Here is a 21,315-nt window from a genome sequence, read left to right as displayed (position 1 = left end):
ACACTTCGAGAATCGCCGGCTCAGGCTGTTGTGTTTTGAGCACATCTGAGATCTGAGATGACTTTTCTCTGTTTAGACATGGGGTCGGCCACCTCCAAGGGTGCCACAAACTCCAAGATTCTGCTCCTCTCCCATCTCTGACACTCTGATGTACTGGGAGGGAGTCTAATTGCTTCTCAGCATTTTTTTTTATTCTACTCCCTTCAGCTATAAGGCACCTGGCCTGATATTCAAAGCCTCAAAACAGCAGTTTGTGAGTTCACATTACTTAGTCTATATTTTTCTAAATTCATTTTATGGTTAAAAATATTGGTGACAGTAAAAAATTGCATTTATGAAAAGAAGAATGAGCCCACAGCAGCAGCAATGGAAAAGAAAAGAGAGAAGCTTCTTGGTGCAGTGAATTTTAAGAACTGTATGCTTCCTCCTCAAGGAGGGAAGAAATAGCCCCAAGGTTCTGGGTTTTATCAGTATTCACCAAGCCTGTCCCTCACGAGATGTTTACTCACCCCATAGGCCTGAGGACTGGTGAGCAGTCGGGAAATTGGGCCACACCATTCAGGTAACGTGGTGGTCAGTGGAGGACCAGAGTGGGTTAGAATTGGTTTCAGGTATCTGTGAGGCCTGTTAAGGAATACTTGCCAAGAGGAAGTCAGGATTGAGTTTCTCACATAGCACAAAACTTTGCATGCAGTGAAAGATAGTTATTTTTACCTTCAAATCCCCTACTCTCTCACTGAGGAAGTAATGTGGCCTGCACAAATTTGCTATTTATGTTCTTTGATCCCCACACTTTCCCAGCCCTCCTGGTAGTCTTTACTCATGGGGAAATGACACCCGAACCAGCCAATGTCAGAGAGGTGTAAGTGGTCCTCTTCTCGCCTCTCCTATTCAATGTCTCCTCTGCTTAGAGAATATATTCTTAATAATTATTTGAAATAATAGCATAAAAGATTGTGTTTTCCTAAAACTGCACACACAGCTTAAACCACTAGTAATTTTCACACAAAAAAGCAAGAGGCATTTCATAAAACATTCCCTCATTTGAGAACTGGGTAGTAAACACAGATTTTGCCAAAATAGTTATTTTCACTATTCAACACAGTCACTTTATACTTCATACATCAATGCATTGCCATACAAAATTATGTAAATAAGCTGGAGCTAGGTTTATTCTACTGTCTAATACCTGTCTTTCTCCTATCTTCGTCCCAAAGTGCTCTAACGAGTTAAAAGAAAAACCTATTTATCTAAAGCCTTTAGGTTTCCTTCCAATCTAGCAATAATGAAATCCCTAGAGGCTGCCGCCTCACGTTGCCTTTTTTTTTTTCCCTCCCAGAAAGGTAATGAAATTATTTCACCATTCCATCAGAAACAACTTTCAAGCTTTGTATTATTTCCTCTGCTGGAGAATAGTTCACCTCGTCAACTTTCTGAAATGCTATAATAAATAGGGAGAGGGGAAAAAAAAGCATTTAATGTTGGTGCATGAAGATGCACACTCACCCCCAGGCACTCAAGAGAAGATCTTGGTGGAGGCTCTACTGGAGCCCATCCACGGGTGGATGACACCATTCCATCATTCCAGGATGCCCTGAGTGTGTGGGACAGAGGGGCATGCGGCTGGCGGAGGCCAGGAATCTACTGGCCTCTGGCTTTGAATCATTCACCCCCACAGTGGGGACAAAGCAGGAGAGGCTCATGAACACAGCCTAGTTACGATGTGAGGAGAGCGATTGAAGAGATACTTAAGAGGGTCTGTGATTGCAACTGTGAGCAGAAAACTTGATGACTCCTTTCAGATGCTCAGCTGTTGTGCTCAGTTAAGGATGGGGAAGATATAAAGTTCAGCACCTGCCATTGCCTGCGACATCTTGCAAGTCTATCCACAACTCTGGAAAGCTCTTGATGATCTTCCATTAATTTTTATTACAGAGTGTTATTTCCTTCATTTTATGGATGAAGGCATTGATGCCTAAATATATGATGATTTTAAGTAATCCAGAGGCTCCCTTTGCTATCTGCATCTACAAACATCATATGCTAGCAGAAGGGAATTTCTCAGGGTGGGATTGAGTATGTGACCAGTTGGTTCTTCATGGAGAAAAGCTCACAGACCACACCCCTGCTGGTGAGCTGTGGATCCGCTCAGGCAGGAGCATGTGGTCTAATAGGCTTTATGGTGTGCATAGGTCAGGGGAAAAAATTTTTTTTAATAGGGAGCTGAGATGGAGGATACACACACACACACACACATACACACACACAAACATATAACTGGAGTGTAAGTCAAAGAAAATTCAGCCAATTTTATTTCCAGATGGAAAAGTGACAGATTCCCAGGTGGCGCTAGTAGTAAATAACCCACCTGCCAATGCAGGAGACACAAGAGACGCAGGTTCGGTCCCTGGGTCAGGAAGATCCCCTGGAGAAGGAAATGACAACCCACTCCAGTATTCTTGCTTGCAGTATCCCATGGGCAGAGGAGCCTGGGGTTCTACAGAGGAGCTACAGTCCATGGGATTGCAAGAGTTGGACACGACTGAAGTGACTTAGCAAGCACAGCACATAAATCAAAGAAAATCCAGCCAATTTTATTTCCAGATGGAAAAGTGACAGCAAATAAGCAACATTTTTAGCGAGACTGTGTAAGTAAAAATGGGGTTTGTCAAGGTTCTAAGTTTAGGAGAGGCCTGGGAAACTTCCATTGTTTGAGATTCTCAATATACTGAAAAATCAAAATTCCAAAACCATGCACAAAAGGAAAACACAAATTTAAAATTGCACAATGAACATTTTCTTCTTTTCATCTTGATGTCATTGCTCAGTGGCTCAGTTGTGTCCGTCTCTTTGTGACCCCATGGACTGTGGCATGCCAGGCTTTCCCATTCTTCACTATCTCCCATTTGCTCAAACTCATGTCCATTGGAGTCAGTGATACCATCCCACCATCTCTGGATCCTCTGTTGTCCCCTTCTCCTCTTGCCCTCCATGAGGTATCTCTTTAACTCTCTGTGTCTTATTATTGGAGCTAACACTTAATCACTTACTTTGTGGCTTTCTGTGAATGTGAGGCCTGGACCAAATGGGCTACCATTTGGTCCCTCTGGACAGGCTCTGGGATTCCCAACTCAGAAGACTTGCATACAACTGGTAACTCTGCCCCTTCACTGACTCTATGACCTATGGTCTAGTGACTGACCCCTGTGAGCCTCAAGTATTGCTGTGAATGTTAGCTGATATAATGTGGGGAAATGGTGTTGGACTCTCTCACATGCCATTCAAATGCTATTTTATAAAAAAAAAATTTCTTAAGTAATACTTTTTGGAGAAAGTGGTGTGTTGATTGTTGTTCACATAACACAGGAGAAATGATGCTAAGGTAGAGATGAAAGAATGGCACTCAGCCCTTGGTGTGGTATCAGGAGTCACAAGCTAGTACTTAGTAGTTGGAAACTTTAAACTGCTCCTGCACCAAAAATAGCTATTTGGGTTAAACATTATTGTATGGGGGGCTGGTATCAGGTGGTAGGTGAGAGGTAGGATAATTTGTTGTCATAAAACTCTTCTTCCAGGAAACTCATGATGCCATTCTGGCTCAGTAGCTTCAGGTCAAAGGAATAACACATACATCCTGTGGCAGTGAATGGAATGTGTAAGTGCCATCCACAGACACCACGTGGAGCAGGATCTATGTTCGCCAACATCTTAGTTTGCCCAGAGCTTGCCATATATAATGTTATGTGCTCAATGGATGTTTATTGAATTTGTGGTCTAGGAAAATATTCAAAGGCGCTTTGAGTGATGGAGGTAGATTCTGGGTGACTATGCCAAGGGAAGAATGAAGGGGGCAGATGACAGCCAACAGATGAGGATTTCCTGAGGATAAAAGGCTGAGGAAGGTCAAGTCAAAACAGACTTCTTGGGACTAAGATATTAGACCAATGGGACCATGTGGTAATGGCACAAGATAAAGTGGCTATAAAACAGCCATCGTATCTCACTTGCTTGATCATTCATTTGTTCCTTCACAGACTCACATGTTTTTATTTTATGTGCAAAGCTAATGGGGTACCCACATAAGAAAATTAACAGTTACAGTCTGGTGGCTCATATGCTGAAGAATCTGCCTACAGTGTGGGAGACCCAGGTTCAATCCCTGAGTTGGGAAGATCCCCTGGAGAAGGGAATAGCAACCCACTCCAGTATTCTTGCCTGGAGAATCCCATGGACAGAGGAGCCTGGTGGGCTACAGTCCATGGGGTTGCAAAGAGTCAGACACGACTGAGCGACTGTCACCGTATAGACTGCAAAGTGTTTTTGCCATATATTCTTGTCTCTAGGTGGTGGTCACTTTGAGGGTAGGGCTGTCCCCTTCACCTGGTACAGTGGTTGATATATTTTAGATGTTTAAGAAATAGTTGTTGAATTGATGAAGACAGTAAGCTCAAAGAGAATAAAAGAATTGCTCAGTGGAATCCAGCCCGTTGGGCTTGAGATCCCAGACATTTCCATCACATTGAGCATCTTCCTTCTGTTACAGAGACACCAAGTAACAGGTCTCATCTGATTGGATAACTGATTTGGAATGGGGGAATCAGTGACTTTCTGAGTTCTTCATTGCTGAGCAGGGTCTGGAAAGTGGCTAGATCACCAGGGTTACTGGAATTATTAAAATAGTAAGAAAACTCTTTTGATCTCCAGAAAACCCCTACTGCTGATTTTGCAAACTGGGTTATTTTTCTTATCAGGTTCTAGTATATGTTTGGAGAGAGAGAGATATTCCCCACTGGGTATTTTTGGTACAGCTAGTTTCGCTTTTCTAATAAGTTAGAAATACATCGAGATGAAATGTTAGGCTCTAGGAGGGGAAAAAAACCAATGACTTTTCTCATCTTTAAAGGGCATGAGTTTGGGAATAGCAGTTTGGTTTAGGAGATGTAAGTAAAAGCTGGAGCTCTACCCAGAATTTAACATGCGTGAAATAGGAAAGACAATTAACTCAGGCCAAAAGAGAAAATGCATCTGCTATCAGCAGGTCCAGACCTAAATTTAGTGCTTAACTGAACTAACTTCCAAAGTACATGGTGACATTGATTTCTCTCTTCTTTTCTTTTTTGCTTTGATTATTTTATTTATTTAAAGTTTTTATTGGAGTATTATTGTTTTACAATGTTCTGTTGGTTTCTGCTGTACAACAAAGTGATGAATCAGCCATATGTATACACATATCTCCTTCTTGAAGCTCTCTCCCCTCCCACTCACATCCCACATCTCTAGGTCATCACAGAGCACGAAGCTGAGCTCCCTGTGCTATACCGCAGCTTCCCACTAGCTAGCTATTTTACGCCTGGAAAATCCCATGGAGGGAGGAGCCTGGTAGGCTGCGGTCCATGGGGTCGCTAAGAGTCGGACAGGACTGAGCGACTTCACTTTCACTTTTCACTTTCATGCACTGGAGAAGGAAATGGCAGCCCACTCCAGTGTTCTTGCCTGGAGAATCCCAGGGGCGGGGGGAGCCTGGTGGGCTGCCGTCTATGGGGTCTCACAGAGTTGGACACGACTGAAGTGACTTAGCAGCAGCAGCAGCAGTGTGTATTTGTCAATCCCAGTCTCTCAATTCTTCCCACCCTCCCCTTCCTCACTGTGTTTACACATCCGTTCTTTATGTCTGTGTCTCTATTCCTGCCCTATAAACAGGCTCATCTGTAAAATGTTTTGATTATTTTAAATCATCATTTTTTGCCCATTGTCTTTGGGGTCTCAAAGAGTCAGACACGACTGAGTGACTTTCACTTTTCACCTTCATAAAACTACGTCCCATTTGCTGAGACCCCACATGGTTCTTTACTCAGCATCCATGAACAGAACTAGCAGAGGACATCCCCAAATTGTACACATCCTGTCTTTCTTTGATTTCAATGTACAAATCACACCCTTTATGCTTTGTTTCACGGGAAATGGGGGCTGACAAGTTGAGTGTGTGCCCCCTCTTTCCTTTGGGTTTATTGGATTCTGTAATTAGACACTCACTGTCTTGCCATCTTGCCTAAGGATGTGATCAACCATTCTGCTAAGTTGTCCTTGAGGTTCAGGTTGGAGGAAGGCTTTAAGAGTCCAACCAAAGCCCTCCTCTTTAAGCTGTTTCATCACTCTCTTCTCTCTTGCTTGACTTCAGTTCTGCACCAGGCACTCACAGGGAACATAGGGATGAGATCCTGTCCCAGGAACCACTCTATTTCCAGAACAATCTATCAAGATGGCACCTTGTCCTCCTAGGCTATCCATGAAATTCTGGTTTAAAATCAAGGAAAAGGTAGAAACCTGCTATTCACACACACGGATGAACATGTATACCTTTGGTTGACAATCCTAACCTTTACCGTTCTCGAGGAAATGGCCCTAGATAACTGCTGGGGCAGAACGGAAGTCTGGATAAACATTCTGATGAGTAAGCAGAACTGTCTAGAATAAGCTAGCAAGGAGTGACTGTAACCCCCTTCAGCTTGATCTGTGAGTTCTGCCACTCATGTGTCTATTTGGTCTCCCTTCAAGGTCAATGTGTACATACTCGCCTGATAGCATTTATCACATTGTCCTGAAGTTAATTGTTTACATCTCTGTCTCCCTCTTTAGATTCTAAGCTCCCTGAGAGCAAGGATGTGTGTGTGCGCGTGCTCAATCTGTTCAGTCGTGTCCAACTCTTTGTAACCCACCAGCCTCCTCTATCCATGGGATTCTCCAGACAAGAATACTGAAGTGGCTTGCCATTTCTTTCTCCAGGGAATCTTTCTGATCCAGGGATCAAACCCACATCTCCTGAATTGCTTACCCACTGAATCACTTGGAAAGCCAGAGGGCAAGAAATTTATTATTAAATAAAACCTCTTATTGTAAAATGAAAAAGGGATACATCAAACCTCAAAAGCCTAATGTATTGTATCTTAGTGGAAGCTTCCAGATTTCAGGAAACAGAACTATGTGGCCTAACCCTTGAAGCCCTTTCCAGGTGTCTCATCCTAATCAAAACTTATTCCTTTCCCCAAAAGTAACTGTATCCTGACTGTTACACTAATCACTTCTTTGAGTTTTTATTATAGTTTTGTCACTTAAATGTGCATTCTGACACACTACAGTTTGGTCTTGCCTATTTAAAAAATGTATTATGTCTTTTAATCTATAGATTACTCTTCCACCCTTTTCTTTATAATTTATCTGCTGAAGAGCTTGGGCCATTTGACCTGTGGAGTTTCCCATAGTCTGAATTGCTGGTTGTAAACTCATGTGCAACCCATCATGTTCCTCTGCCCTTTGTATTTCCTTCAAATTACCAGCTGGATCCAGAGATGGGATCAGACGCAGATTCTATTCTCTCCCTTCAGCAAGACTCAAGAAGGCACAGCATATCTGGCTGTCTCTCTCTGTGTGATCTCAGCAGCCACTGACGTGTCATACCTATGTCTATTTGCTCACTGGGATGTGCAAACAGTGAAATTCTAATTTTATCTTTTTGTTCTTTTATTAGGTAGAATACTTTTATAAAGAGACATTTTTCATTTGTCCTGTTGGAATGTTCGGTGGAATAGTCAATATAGGAAGGGCAAAATAAATGTTTGATTTATTCCCTCTGTTTACTTGTTTTCCAGATAATGATTGGTTATGACTCCCTGAAAATGACTTTTTCTTTGCTTAAATATCATCATGAAGTAATGAATTTAAATGAATTTGATTGACATTATTATCATCACTGAAGCTCAAACTGAAGCTTTTTGGTCAATGGGAATCTTCAGATTGGCTTCTGAGTCCTATTGACATAATGCTAGTATATTTGATAGCTTCCTTGTCATCTGTATGACAAGTTGTAGGTTCATCTTGTACATTTCCTGTTTTGGACCTCAAACCAGCTATTTCTACAACATTCCTTGGTGTTTTTTTCAGTGAGAGATGGTTATTTAATACGACAATCTGGGCATCAAGGGTTGCAGTATACAATGGGGTGCTGGTAAATGTGTAACAACTGACTCACTAGAAAAAAAGGGCAGATTTGTAGCATTTCCCAATTTCCACAGTGTAAACACTCCCACTATGGCTTATTCTAATATATCAACATGCAGTCATTAAATGTTGATCTGGGCAAGATGTGTACAACCTATTCTTACCAGCTCTTGTAAACCAGCTTCACCACACCACTGGTTATATATCTCATGAGTTCCTATGGATACTTCCAATTCTGTTCAAGAATTTATGATTCTCAAGTATATAGGAAATGGATAAAATTAGAATATCCTATAATGACTCATTTATTTTATACATAGTATTATAGTAATCTCATAATAATAATAATACCACCATAATAATTACAGAATATGGATATTTTATAATATTTAAACATTTCTGCTTATCCTTCTGTCATTCTGCTGCTGCTGCTGCTGCTAACTCACTTCAGTCGTGTCTGACTCTGTGCGACCCCATAGACGGCAGCCCACCAGGCTCCCCCGTCCCTGGGATTTTCCAGGCAAGAACACTGGAGTGGGTTGCCATTTCCTTCTCCAGTGCATGAAAGTGAAAAGTGAAAGTGAAGTCGCTCAGTTGTGTCCAACTCTTAGTGACCCCATGGACTGCAGCCCACCAGGCTCCTCCGTCCATGGCATTTTCCAGGCAAGAGTACTGGAGTGGGGTGCCATTGCCTTCTCTGTCTGCCATTCTAGCTTATTAAATAAAGAAAATCTACAGTACAGCTATACATAATTGTGCTATATTTACACAGTCAGAACATATAACCACTACATTCTATATTCTCTCTCAGACCTCATTAAATCTGAGCTCTACAGGTAACTATATATTTAATGCTCACCTTCAGGCCTTATGTCAATGTCTTTCTAGTCATTTGGATTGTCTGAAGCTTGTTCTTTAGTAGATTCCTCAGGAAGGATTCATGGGAATGTTCTCTGAGTTCGTGCATATTGATAATAGTGCCCTTTATATATTGCAAGTCTGTTTTCCGGAAATAAAATTGTTGACCTATGCTTTCTTTAGTTGATTACTTAAATATGTTTTTATTTTCTTTTGACGTAAGGAATTGCCCCTGAAAAGTCTAATGAAAATATAATTTTCTTTCCCTTATAAACCATGTATTTTTTCTTCAGATGCCCAAAGGACTTTTTTTTTTAAGTTCATTAATTTCACTAATTTTCCCTGATATTTGTTGTTCCTAATTGATAGTCTCATGTACATCGTGTGCTCTTTCAGTGTGTAGTTCCCAGTGTGTTAAGTGTGTTGTGTTTCAAGAAAGTTCTCTTGAATTAGGACTTCTCTTGTTTCCTTGCTTTTCTTTTCTTTTTCAAGAATTCTTTTTTGTCTGAATGTTCAGTCTTCTTTACCTGTCTTCATTTTTTTTCACTTTCTCTTAAACCTTTAAAATCTTTTTTCTTCATTTCTTTTTAACTTAAAACACTTTCCTTTTACCTGAAATTTCTCCTAAGGTATTATCCATTGTGTTTATTTGCTTGTGTAGCCCTTCTGATTTGCTATTCATTTCTGAAATATATGTTTTTAAACTTTTAAATTGTCTCCAGAGTTTTTTCTTATTCTGATTTATTTTGTTCTTTCATAGCTTGTATCATTTTCTTAATGTCTTTTAACCTAGTTAAAATATAGTATGTTTTAATATAGTATGTTATAGTTTTGATCTATTTATGGGTACATCTTTCTGGCATTTTTTCATTATTTGTAGAGATGTTATTCTGTTCCTTATCCTCTTTTTTTCCCTTATAATAAGTCTCTATGGGATTTGACTTCTTTTCTATTGTTCAGTTTTATGCAAAATTAGTTTTCCTGAACTTAAAGAATGAGGCAGTCGTTCTTTAAGTTCAGGAAAGCTGTCCTGACTTCACAGGGATCCCTCTTCTGCTGTGTTTATATAGTGGTAAACATGGCAGCTTGCATTCTGAGCTTTCCTGCCCTGTTTCCTATGCCCACTGCCTCCCCCTACACCCCCACCAGCTGATGTGGACCTTGCCTTTCCAATCATCGCTAGCATCTCTATGCCGCTCAATTTCGATGCCACTCCAAGGTCCTTTCTCCTGAATGCTGCACACTGACCTGGAAGGGAGCCCTCTGAAAAAAATGCCCATGTGCTCATCATTTGTGCATAATTTTAAGAACTCTCAGGGTCTTGACTGCTCCAGAAATTGAAAGACTGCTGTTGCCACTGTCTTCTTCCCAGAACCCTCCAGGACTGTATTTTATTTGATCTTATATCATTGGTAATTATTAATAGTATGGTCGCACAGAGTCAGACATGACAAGTGACTTAGCAGCAGCAGCACATTATTAATGAATGGGGATGTGGTCTAGCTAGATTTGTAAATCTAGAGTACATTTGTACTCTGTCTGAATTGCCCAAGCTAACTTGGAATTTTCCATAATTCAACCACTGTAGGTTTGATTTACCAGAATGAACTTCCTATGTTACACCAGGTGAACCCAGTGGTACCTGGAATCATGGTTCTTAACCTCCCCTGGTCTTGGGCGAGCAAAAAAATGCCTGTGTGCTCATCATTTGCATACAATTTCACAGGACATTTTAGAGATACCTTAAAATGTATCCATGCTCCCCTAGAGATCCTGAGCTAGGAAACTGGCAATTAAGTATTAAGGACTAGGGCAGACTAAAGACCGAAAAAATGACCTGGTTGCTATCCTATTTGTATAGGGAGTTGGTTTCTATCACTGGTATCTATAAGGTCTACCTGCTGCTGCTAAGTCACTTCAGTCGTGTCCGACTCTGTGCAACCCCATATACGGCAGCCCACCAGGCTCCTCTGTCCCTGGGATTCTCCAGGCAAGAACATTGGAGTGGGTTGCCATTTCCTTCTCCAATGCATGAAAGTGAAAAGTGAAAGTGAAGTCGCTCAGTCGTGTCCGACTCTTAGCGACCCCATGGACTGCAGCCTACCAGGCTCCTCCGTCCATGGGATTTTCCAGGCAAGAGTACTGGAGTGGGGTGCCATTTCCTACTAAATATTAATTCTATCAGCTCCAGATAGACAATCTATGGGCAGAGAAAGGGCAGTGGAATTTGTTGGAAAGGTTAAAGGAAAGAAGACAGTTGTAGGATACCAAAGCAGCCGGTGTAAGTAGGGCAAGTGGACACAAGATAAACAGAGGGAAATATTGGAATCAAGAGGCTGGAGGGAAAGAAACCTGAGAGCTCATCTGATCCACAGCCTTGGATCTAAATACAAAAGAAAGTCTAAACCTGGAGTTTCTCCAAGTGTGGTCACCTGATATTTGTATTACAATGGCTTTTTGCTTCTTAAAATGCAGATTTCCGACCCATTGACCCTGACCCCCCTGGGTAGGGTCCTAGCAATCTGCATAATAACAACCCCTTGAAAACCACTAAGTGGTCTAAGTGATGTGGAGCAGAATGACATCTCGTCTCTTGAAGGACTCTGGTTGTGGACGTGCCACATCTGTGGGCTACACTGTGCAATGATAACAATGACCATAATGTTACTTTTACTACCATTGCTTCTCCTCCTACTATTGTGTCCTGAAGATTTTTCCCTTTGGGCACAGAATGGGATCACAGATTTCCAGGAATCTTTGCTGCCTATCAGCTGCAGTTTAGTCCATTTGCACCATGGAGAAGGTTACACTTGGCTCATTGTTTTGACAGAAAACAGTTGTGGAGATGAATGCTGCAGTTACTCACACAGAGTGAATCTTGGCTTTTCCTAGCCTTCTGGTCGTTAGGGGAAGTGCTGCCAAAGACCCAGACCCCCTCTGTTAGCTCATGGTGATTTCAACCAGAGGCTTTATGGGTCACTTGCCTTGCGGTGTTTTGAAGAACTGGGCTGTGAGAAGTGACTCTGCACCAGCATTCCGAGTCTCCACTCTGGTTTGGAGTGAAATTTTTATTTGATTTCTGCCCCAACCCCCCAACACTGATTGAATGTGGTCTTGTGAGTGCTGGAGTCTCAGCTAGCTACCCCAGAGTTCATATTTAATATGGAGGTGCCTAAGCCTGCCCGAACCCTCTCTGGCTCATCCATGAGCCTGGGCCCTTTTCCTGGACATAAGAATAGAATGTATGCCTGAGGGGGACTCGTCCTCCTGTGGACATGGGCAGGAGCCCCCATGTACTCATCTTCTGCTTCGGGGAAATAGGAATAGTCACTTCCCTACTGACAGCTTGAACGTGGACCATGGGTCAGGATGCTCAGAGCACAGAGCTAAAGAGGAAACTACCTTCAATGTGAAAGGTTGTTGTTGAATCACGCGAATACACCGGGATTCTTGGCCCCCGGAGGAGAAGAATTCAATCCGGGGCCAGAGACAAGGCTTGATCGCTCAGAGCTTTTGTGTAATAAAGTTTTATTAAAGTATAAAGGAGATAGAGAAAGCTTCTGACATAGGCATCAGAAGGGGGCAGAAAGAGTACCCGCTTGCTAGTGTTAACAATGAAGTTATATAATCCAAAGAATGTCTGGAGGTTGTAAAGACCTCATCAGACCTACTCCCATAATTTACATTTTAAGATAACAGAAGGTTTAATCCAAAGACTGTCCTTAGGCAGGATACATTATTGTTATATAATCCTAAGGAATGTGGAGAAAGAAAAAGAAGTTTGTCCTTTCTTCCTCCTTGAGAATTCCAGACCCCTCTCTCCTTGGGGACCCCTAGACTCCCTATCAACCTGCCTAGGAACTGACTCTCTCAAATGCTTTCACGGGGAGGAAGGCAGCAGACACCGAACACAGATGGCTGAGGTTCTGGCTTGTGACTGCCTCTCAGTTTGAGCAAATGTCTTCAACTCTTGGTGCCTCTATTTTCTCCTTACTAAGGAGACTCATGATGCTCCAGTAGGTCTGGTTAGGTAATTATTTAGAGATTGCAATTACCTTGTGTCTTTGATTACCAGGGCTGCATCACAAAGTCTACACATGGGGTGGCTTAAAATAACAGAAATGTACTGTCTCACAGTTCTGGAAGCTAGGAGTCTGAGATCAAGGTATGGCAGGGCTGGTTCCTTCTGAGGCCTCTGAGAGCCAAGCTGGCCGCTGCCTCTCTTCTGGATACTGGTCACAGCCTGAACTCCTGAGTGTTCCTTGCCTTGTAGGTACATCCCTATATCACTATCTTCACCTTCCCATGCTGTCCCCCTGGGTCTTCACAGGATTGTCTTTATAAGGAAACCAGTGTTATTGGATTAGGGCCCCATCCCATTCCACTATGACTTAGTCTTAATTTAAATAATTATATTTGCAAAGCACCTATTTCCAAAGAAGCTTACATTGTGAGGTATGAGGGGTTAGGACTTCAATCTATCTTTAAAAGACGCTTGCTCCTTGGAAGAAAAGCTATGAAAAACCTAGACAGCATATTACAAAGCAGAGACATCACTTTGTAGACAAAGGTGCGTGTAGTCAAAGTCATGGTTTTTCCAGTAGTTATGTACGAATGTGAGAGTTGGACCACAAAGAAGGCTGAGCACCTATGAATTGATGCTTTTAAACTGTGGTGCCAGAGAATACTCTTGAGAGTCCCTTGGACTGCAAGGAGATCAAACCAGTCAACCAATCAACGCTGAATACTCATTGGAAGGACTGATGCTGAGGTTGAAGCTTCAATACTTGGGCCACCTGATGTGAAGAGCTGACTCAATGGAAAAAAGTCTGATGCTGAGAAAGATTGAGGGCAGGAGAAAAAGGGGCAGCAGAGGATGATATAGTTAGATAGTATCACCAACTCAGTGGACATGAGCTTGAGCAAACTCTGGGAGATAGTGGAGGATGGGGAAGCCTGGTGTGCTACAGTCCACGGGGTTGCAAAGAGTTGGACATGACTTAGTGACTGAACAATGACAAATACCTTTTGGGGAGGGGGATATAATTTAGCTCATAACTTCCTGCTTCTTCTGAATAATCCCATGTCTTCAGTGTATTTTTTATTTATTTGTGGGGAGTAGACAGGTTGGGTTTGAATCACAACTCTTATTATCTGTGAGTAAGCCAATTTCCTAAGCTCTTTGAGCCTCATTTTTGCCATCCATAAAATGGAAATAGCTTATAATAGTGATCTCATAGGGGAGAGGATTAAGTGAGATAAAAAAGCACAGGTCTGGGCACATAATAAGTGCTCAACAAATATTAGTTAACATTATTATTACTGGTTTTCGCTGTGTCCTTTGAGGAATTGTAGGTATTAGAGATATATTTAAAATGTCCCCCAATTTGCTCCCCGCTAACATGGCCTGCATTCCTATTGTTTCTTCTGCTGGCTGCTACACTGACTCCCAGAAGATTCCCTCGTGTTCTAGGAGCTGTGTCCTGCACAGAAGTGCCCAGGGAGGCTTGGCTCACTGTTTCATTTCAGCAGGGCTTCAGATGGAGCACTTACATTCTGAGGCACCTGATGTAGGAATGACCTGCCTCCACAGGGGTAAGACACTTGCTCGGAAGGGAGGTGTTTTCATGTTGGGCATCGGGCTTTTAAGGTCACCTTAGAGCAGCCGTTTCTCATCACTGTGTTCTTCTAAGCCCTGGTTGTCCTTGAGGCGAATCCCACTTTTCTGTACTCTGAAGACACTGCCTCTTCCTGGGCATTTAGTGAACTCCTAGTAGAATGCACATCCCTTGGCTCTTTGAGGAAAACAAATCTCTCTTTCTCTCTCACACACACACTCCCCAGCAATGCTGACTGCTGTAATCCACAGAGTTTTTTGCACGTTCGGGAATCGGGATATACAATGCTGGGTTATTTTGAGCTGTGGAATGAAGCCTGTTCAGGAGACATTAGAAAATCTTTTTCCTTTGAGAGGACACAAGAGGAGAGCCCTGTGTTATTACAGGGTCACTTGTCATAAATAATCTCACTTTCCTCTCCAGGCACATTTTTCTCTCAGCTGCAGTCACTTGCAAACTTTTTTCCCCACCTCTAACCCCTACCTGGAAATGCATTTTACAATTACTTCTCAGTACATGTCCTAACATCTACAGAGTCATAAAACTAAAGATAGTTGTGTGGTCCACTTGGATCTATTCCTACTCCTATTTTTTTTATTCCTAGTCCTATTCCCCCATCCTACCCTATCCCATTCTCTCTGTCCTCTATTTGCTTATCTTGGGCATTACTAGAATGCACCAATACCCAGGTCTCCTATCTTTCTGGTACATCAGCATCTTTGAAGAAGGTACACGGGCTTCTTTGAAGTAACTAGGGCCATATCAGTAACTCTGACCAATGTGCTCTGGTCATGATGCATGCATGTGTGCTAAGTTGCTTCAGTTGTGTTCGACCTTGAGCAACCCCATTGACCATAGCCCGCCAGGCTCCTCTGTCCATGGGATTCTCCAGGCAAGAATACTGGAGTGGGTTGCCATGCCCTCCTCCAGGGGATCTTCCCAACCCAAGGACTGAACCAGCATCTCTTGTCTCCTGCATTAGCAGGTGGGTTCTTTACCACTGGTGCCACCTGGGAAGCCCCTGGTCATGGTGACTAGTATCATTTCAGCCCTGAAACACAGGAAGCCAGCATCCCTCCAGCTGACTCTCTTCCTGATATGGTGACCCAAGGAGGTCTCAGGTTGAGACGGTGGAGTCACAGATCAAAGTTGCTTGCATCACTGGGTGGCCACACGGAGGACTGCCACTCTAGAGGGTCATCTGCATCCTTAGCAGTCTTTAAGTAAGAGAAAAATAAGAGTGTTTGATGGCAACTGAGATTTGGGAGGTGTTTGTTACTACAGAGTAGTCTGTCCTACTCTAATGTGGTATTCTTGCATATTTCTTTTCTTTCTTTTTGAAGAAATGTTGATCTTGAGTTATTGAAATGATTCCCTGACCTACTATGGATAGCCTTGTACAGTTTGCAAATCATTTTCCCAAAGCATCTGCCACATTAACAGCCCCAAAGTTTGGATGGAGAGAGACGTCCATAGAGGAGGGTGAGCATACACTAGTGCAGTCTCTCCTCAGGGTTTCAAGTGCCAGGGTTGGGTGACTTAAGGACTGAGTAGTTGTGTGATTTGAGACTTAGAGAGTTAGGATGCAATAATTTTGATGGGGAGGCACCACAGACTAATTCCAAAGGTGACTGAGTAGTGTTCTGTGGGATTTTTTTTGCTTTTTGGATAGATGTGGATCCAGATTCAGGCCTCATATATGCTACATTTTATTAATATCAATAGCTTATGTGTATTGAGAACCCAAATTACAAATGTATCCCAGTTATTATTAAAAGAAGTTGGAGTACAAATGCATGACTGCTACCACAGTACTGTCAAGGGGTGAGATCAGAGGCCTCCACCATGGCTATGTCCTGGGTTAGATACTTGAACTTCCTTATCCCTTGCTGATACCACACACCTTCTCAACTCCATTCCCCATACTTGTGAGGCACTGATTCCTGTTTATGTGTCACTGAACCTCTGGGCCTTTGCATATGATGTTCCTTCCATTTGAACAGTTTTTCTTTTCACTTTGGCACTTGGAAATCCTACATTCCTTCAGATAAAACTCAACTGTCACTGTGAACCAGGATCTCCTTCATTGCAGGTGGATTATTTACCAACTGAGCTACCGGGGAAGCCCCTCTGAAATTATTGATCTTTTATTTACTCCTTTCCTAGGACTTTCTGCTCTCTACCTTTTAATTATTAAAGTTCAATTCTCCTCCTCCATTCCCACCTTGGGCCAGAGCTGCTCTCTTTTAGCTTTTTCATCTTGGGGTCCCCCCTCAAATTCCTTCTAAATAAAGAGCTTCCTATGAATAACAATAACCATAATACATACCCCAAAGTTAGAAGATTCACTAACTTAAAAAAGCAAAGTTGGTTTACAAAGACTTGGAAGGCTTTGTAGGCTACTCACAGTTTCCATATTTACCAAATACTATATAGATTTTTTTCTTTGCATGTTCTGTTTCCTTTACCGGGAATGTCCTTCCTCACTTTGTCTTTGGAGGAGGTCCATTTATTCTTTAAAGTCTAAGTGATAGATTGCTTTTTGCCTATCCAATATCCAGTCTCCCTTTTTCCCTTACAGTCGCAAGAGGTTCTATTTCCTCAGTAGATTAGGTGGCCAATGAAATGGAAGAAGTTTGTTGGGTAGAATTTCTAGGCAAGCTCTCCAAAGAGCATCAAGTTTGTCCTTTCTCTCTTCTTGCCTGAGACTTGTATGTGCCGTCTGAAGCTCCAGCAGCCATTCTGGGGCCATGAGATAAGCTTGATGATAGAAGCTGTATACCAAGGATGATCGAAGAGAAAGATAGGAGGACCACAGGAATATTGATGACATTCTATAAGTCTGTTACCAGCTGTAGGTTGATTAATACTGGACTTCTTTTACATGAGATGAAACCTCTATTTTGATTAAGCTATTGTTATTTGGATTTTTGTTACATGCGGCAAATCATAAAGTTCTTCTTTATCTATTCCTGTATACTAACTAGGGATTTTTTTTTTTTTTTAAGCTGTGGTTCCCATAGGCCTTCGGTCAACTTTCTGATTATATTTATTGTAATATATAAGAACTATTTGACTTTATATCTCCTCCCCTGTTAGACTGTGAGCTCCTTGAGGGAGGAACATTGTCTCATTCCTTTCTGTATCTGCAGTGTTTAATGCTCAGCAGACAGAATGAGTCCTTTCAATTGATGTTTGTTGAATTAAATTAAGATTTGAAACATATTTCGGATTTTCTGTTAACATGCAAATTCTTTTGGAAAGGGTATTATCTGAAACCTGAAGCTTATTCGGGATTTAACTGGCAAGAAATAACATCATGCGAAATGACACTGGACAGGGCCTTTGAGAGGAGGGTGTGAGGGATGAGTAGGGCTGGACTGGCCACAGAAGGAAAGGTGGGAAAAACCACAGCCATGGGTTTCAGCTGATTTGGATCTCCCCAGGGTAGCTCTTGTTTGCCGTTATGCTTTTCCGTACACAGAACCTTGCCGCTACCTGGAAATCCCTAGAGGAGTCTGCCTGCATTGGAATGCCTTACCTCGACCCTCCTGCCTTCTGAGAGGCAAAGCTTCTCTCCCGAGACTGGGTATCACAGATAACTGGCTCCTTGGGCATAGCTGTGAGTGCCTCTCGTGCGCCCCAGCCCTGTCCCCTTGGTCCTCCCAAACCACTTTGGAAGGGTCTGTCACTCTTGAGTTGCAAGATTAAATGAATGCATCTTTGGATAAGATGCTTTTGGGCGCTAGATCAAAGTCTTGCCTGCCAGGGCTCTGGACCCCTTTCAGAGTGAGTGTAAAACCTGTGCTGCTCTTTCAGTGAATTACGGGGTGCAGAAGGAGAGAAATCCTGTATATTCACTATATCTACACATCTTCTCAGGAGCAGAGCTCAGGGGGCCTCCTCAGAAACCAGCACACAGAAAATGGAAAGATGCACTTTCTGTTAAAACTGTTCAAAAATCTTATTGCCATAGACAAATATGATCCTTCGGCTAAATAAAACCACTGGAGAGCAAATTAAACCATGCCACATTATATGATTATTCCCTCTTTGTAAAAATAATTAAAACTGTTTTTGGTAGCTTTGCTCCGTGTTTGTATGTATGTTTTAATAAAAGTTTCCAAGGTCTTTTTGTTGTGTGTATATGTGAGTCAAAGATCTGGATATAAGCCAAACTAGTGGCAGGAGCTGTCCCACTTGCCACAGAAAAAGGAAGAAAAAAACACCAAGTCATTATACAATTTCACTCTCCTAAATCAAACCTTCCATTTGCCACGATTATTTACCATTGCTTTGTAATTGTGAGCAGACAGCTGAGTAGGACTGGAAGTCTATTCATTCTTTAAAGTGACATAAAGTGGCACTTGGAGTCCCAAATGATAATTGTTCTTTTCTCCTTGTTAATACCCAACCGTGGCTCAGAGTTCTGTGAAAGATTCGTTTACTGCCAGCTCCAGAAATTTCTGTGGGGCTTGGCTCTTGGCCTCTTTTTGAAACCCAAATCTGAAATCACCCTGAGGAATTGGTAAGGCTGAATTGGTTGTGACCTTCAGTCAGAATTCCTCTATAAATATTTTAGCAGGACAGAGAACTTTCCCTACTCAGTAGGGGCATGGGTGAGAAATATTGGCAGCGTCTCAGAAATATGATTACTTTGAGGGCATTTCCAGCTCAACTTGAATCTTAGGAACTGGAATTTGGTAAGGAAATTAGATTTTATGGGATTTTCCCCTATTTAAGAGGACTTTGGTATTTAGACAAGAATTTTAAGTTCATGGGAACCACTCTGCAAAGAGGGAGGGTCCTTGCTATGTGGCTGTGCTCTGAGGGGTTGCCCCATTCCCACGTGGAAGTGATCATTTAATCTGCCAAGCCTAATAAAGCCTTCTTAATGAGTGACACTGACAAATTGAGTGATAAAAATCGGCTGCATCCTTTAGCTCTGTGTGAGTTGTAGATCCCTGTTGACTTGAGATCCCTATCAACTGATTACAAATAGGATAGAGAAGGTAAAGATCAAAGGGTCTTCCTACTGTATGGGTGATTTCCTGCTACTCCTGCCCTCCAATTTCACATTCTGTGCAACACTGTCAAGTTTCTGACCTGCGTTAGAATCAAAAGCAGCAAGCTCATGCTTCTCTGGCCCTCAGGCTCAGAACTGCAATATTAATGGTGCTCAGCATTTATTAAACATTAAGTATGTTGGAAGTTCTGTGTTAAGTGCTCCACATGAATGATCTCCTTTCATCTAAGGAAGTAATTCTATCACTATCCCCATTTTATGGATGAGGAAACTGAGGCCCAGGGAGATGAAACCACATAGCTAGGAGATGATGAAGCCAGAATGCACACTAGGGCTGCTATCCAGCCAGCCTAACTGTCTCTCATCTTGACTCTGGAACTCAAAACAGCACAAAAGAAGTGATAGAGGTGTGTCTTATAAAAGACCTTCTCTTTTCTGTGTTCTCTGAGGCTGCCTTCTGCACCATTCATACCTGAGGCCGTCAACCTAATAGTGACTGCAGCCCACGAACTTTGTGGTATGATTCATGGGTTTGGGGCAGAATTATCGGTGTGAAAGGATTTGCCATGGAGGAGTTTACTAGAGACTTCCATTTGCAATGGTTGGAGTTTTAATAATTTTTCCCGCATATCCTTGGTTTCTTGAGGGAAAAGAAGAAAAGAGGAAAGCAGAGACACCCTGGAAGGGGAGCTGGGCTGTCTCCCCCTCCCCTTTTCTCTCATGTTTGAGATTCTATTCATGAGCTATAGAGTTTTGAGGCTTGGAGGAATTGAATACACAGTTGAGGGAGTATAAGATGTGACTTATAACCAGAACTTGGGAGAGATTGGAATATAGAGGTTAGTAATGGGCTTCCCGGGTGGGTCAGTGGGAAAGAATCCGCCTGCCGATGTAGGAAACAGAGGTTGGATCCCTGGGTGGGGAAGATCCCCTGAAGGAGGAAATGGCAACCCACTCCAGTATTCTTGCCTGGGAAATCCCATGGACAGAGGGGCCTGGTGGGCTACAGTCCATGGGGTTGCAAACGAATTGGACACGACTTAGTGACTAAACAACAACATTGTACTCAGAACTGAAAATTTCCTTCTCTTTCAACCAAGAAAAGGGAAGTCAAGGACCTTCAACAGTTAGTCACTCTAAAAGTCGGGGTGTTTTCATCTTCCATGAGCCATCCACTGATTGAACAGGAGTCATTATTTTCTCTTAACTGGGCTTGTTCTTTGTGGCTGATTTTGAGAGTGTTTTCAAAGGAAGACGAGTGTGTGCTCTAGAGGAGGTAGTGGTAGTGAAGGGATGGAGTTTCAATAAACCTTCCCAGAACCTGCTGAGGGCTACAGCCAGGGCCTGGGGCCGTGAGCACAGTGTCGCTGGACATAGAGATTCTGCAGTCTTCTTGAGGATTTGGAGGAGGCCAAGCCAAGCATTCTATAGCTCTTTCTGTTGGAGTCAGCAGAACCACAGGGCTCCTGATGCCGCTCAGAGCTCCTGAGCAGAGTCAGAAGCCCTTGGACTAAATCTGACACTTGCAAAGGAGGCCAAGGCATTCAGTTCAGGTGGTTCCCGGGGTCAAGCCGATTATGGAGGTTTACAGCCCGGTGACCTCCCCTCCAGCCCCCACACTTGCCTTCGGCTGGGCCCTAATGGGATGTTCCTGCTCAGGCTGAGGCTGTATTGTTTCATGCAGTGGACTCGCATTCTTTTTCTTTCATTGATTCTTCCCAGTTTAGGGATGCAGTCTGGATATAAGAGGAACTGGAAACATTCACACCAGATTTCAGTGACTTCAGATAACTAGCACATCAGCATCTCCCAGGGTTT

The 21,315-nt window shown here is 42.6% G+C and overlaps 1 protein-coding gene across 2 annotated transcripts in view; it reads right to left on the bottom strand.

Annotated features, from left to right (window-relative positions):
• SLC9A9 (solute carrier family 9 member A9) overlaps window positions 1–21,315 on the bottom strand; it is a 663,428-nt gene that overhangs the window by 2,477 nt on the left and 639,636 nt on the right. For both annotated transcript variants that reach the window (XM_059885432.1, NM_001076068.1), the window contains 1 exon segment: window positions 510–615. In XM_059885432.1, coding sequence (XP_059741415.1) covers window positions 510–615 — 106 coding nt within the window.

The sequence above is a fragment of the Bos taurus genome, chromosome 1 (genome assembly GCF_002263795.3).
Source record: "Bos taurus isolate L1 Dominette 01449 registration number 42190680 breed Hereford chromosome 1, ARS-UCD2.0, whole genome shotgun sequence".
Classification (NCBI taxonomy): Eukaryota; Metazoa; Chordata; class Mammalia; order Artiodactyla; family Bovidae; genus Bos; species Bos taurus.
Note: the sequence above shows the minus strand (reverse complement) of the source record. Positions and strands in the feature narration are given on the sequence as shown.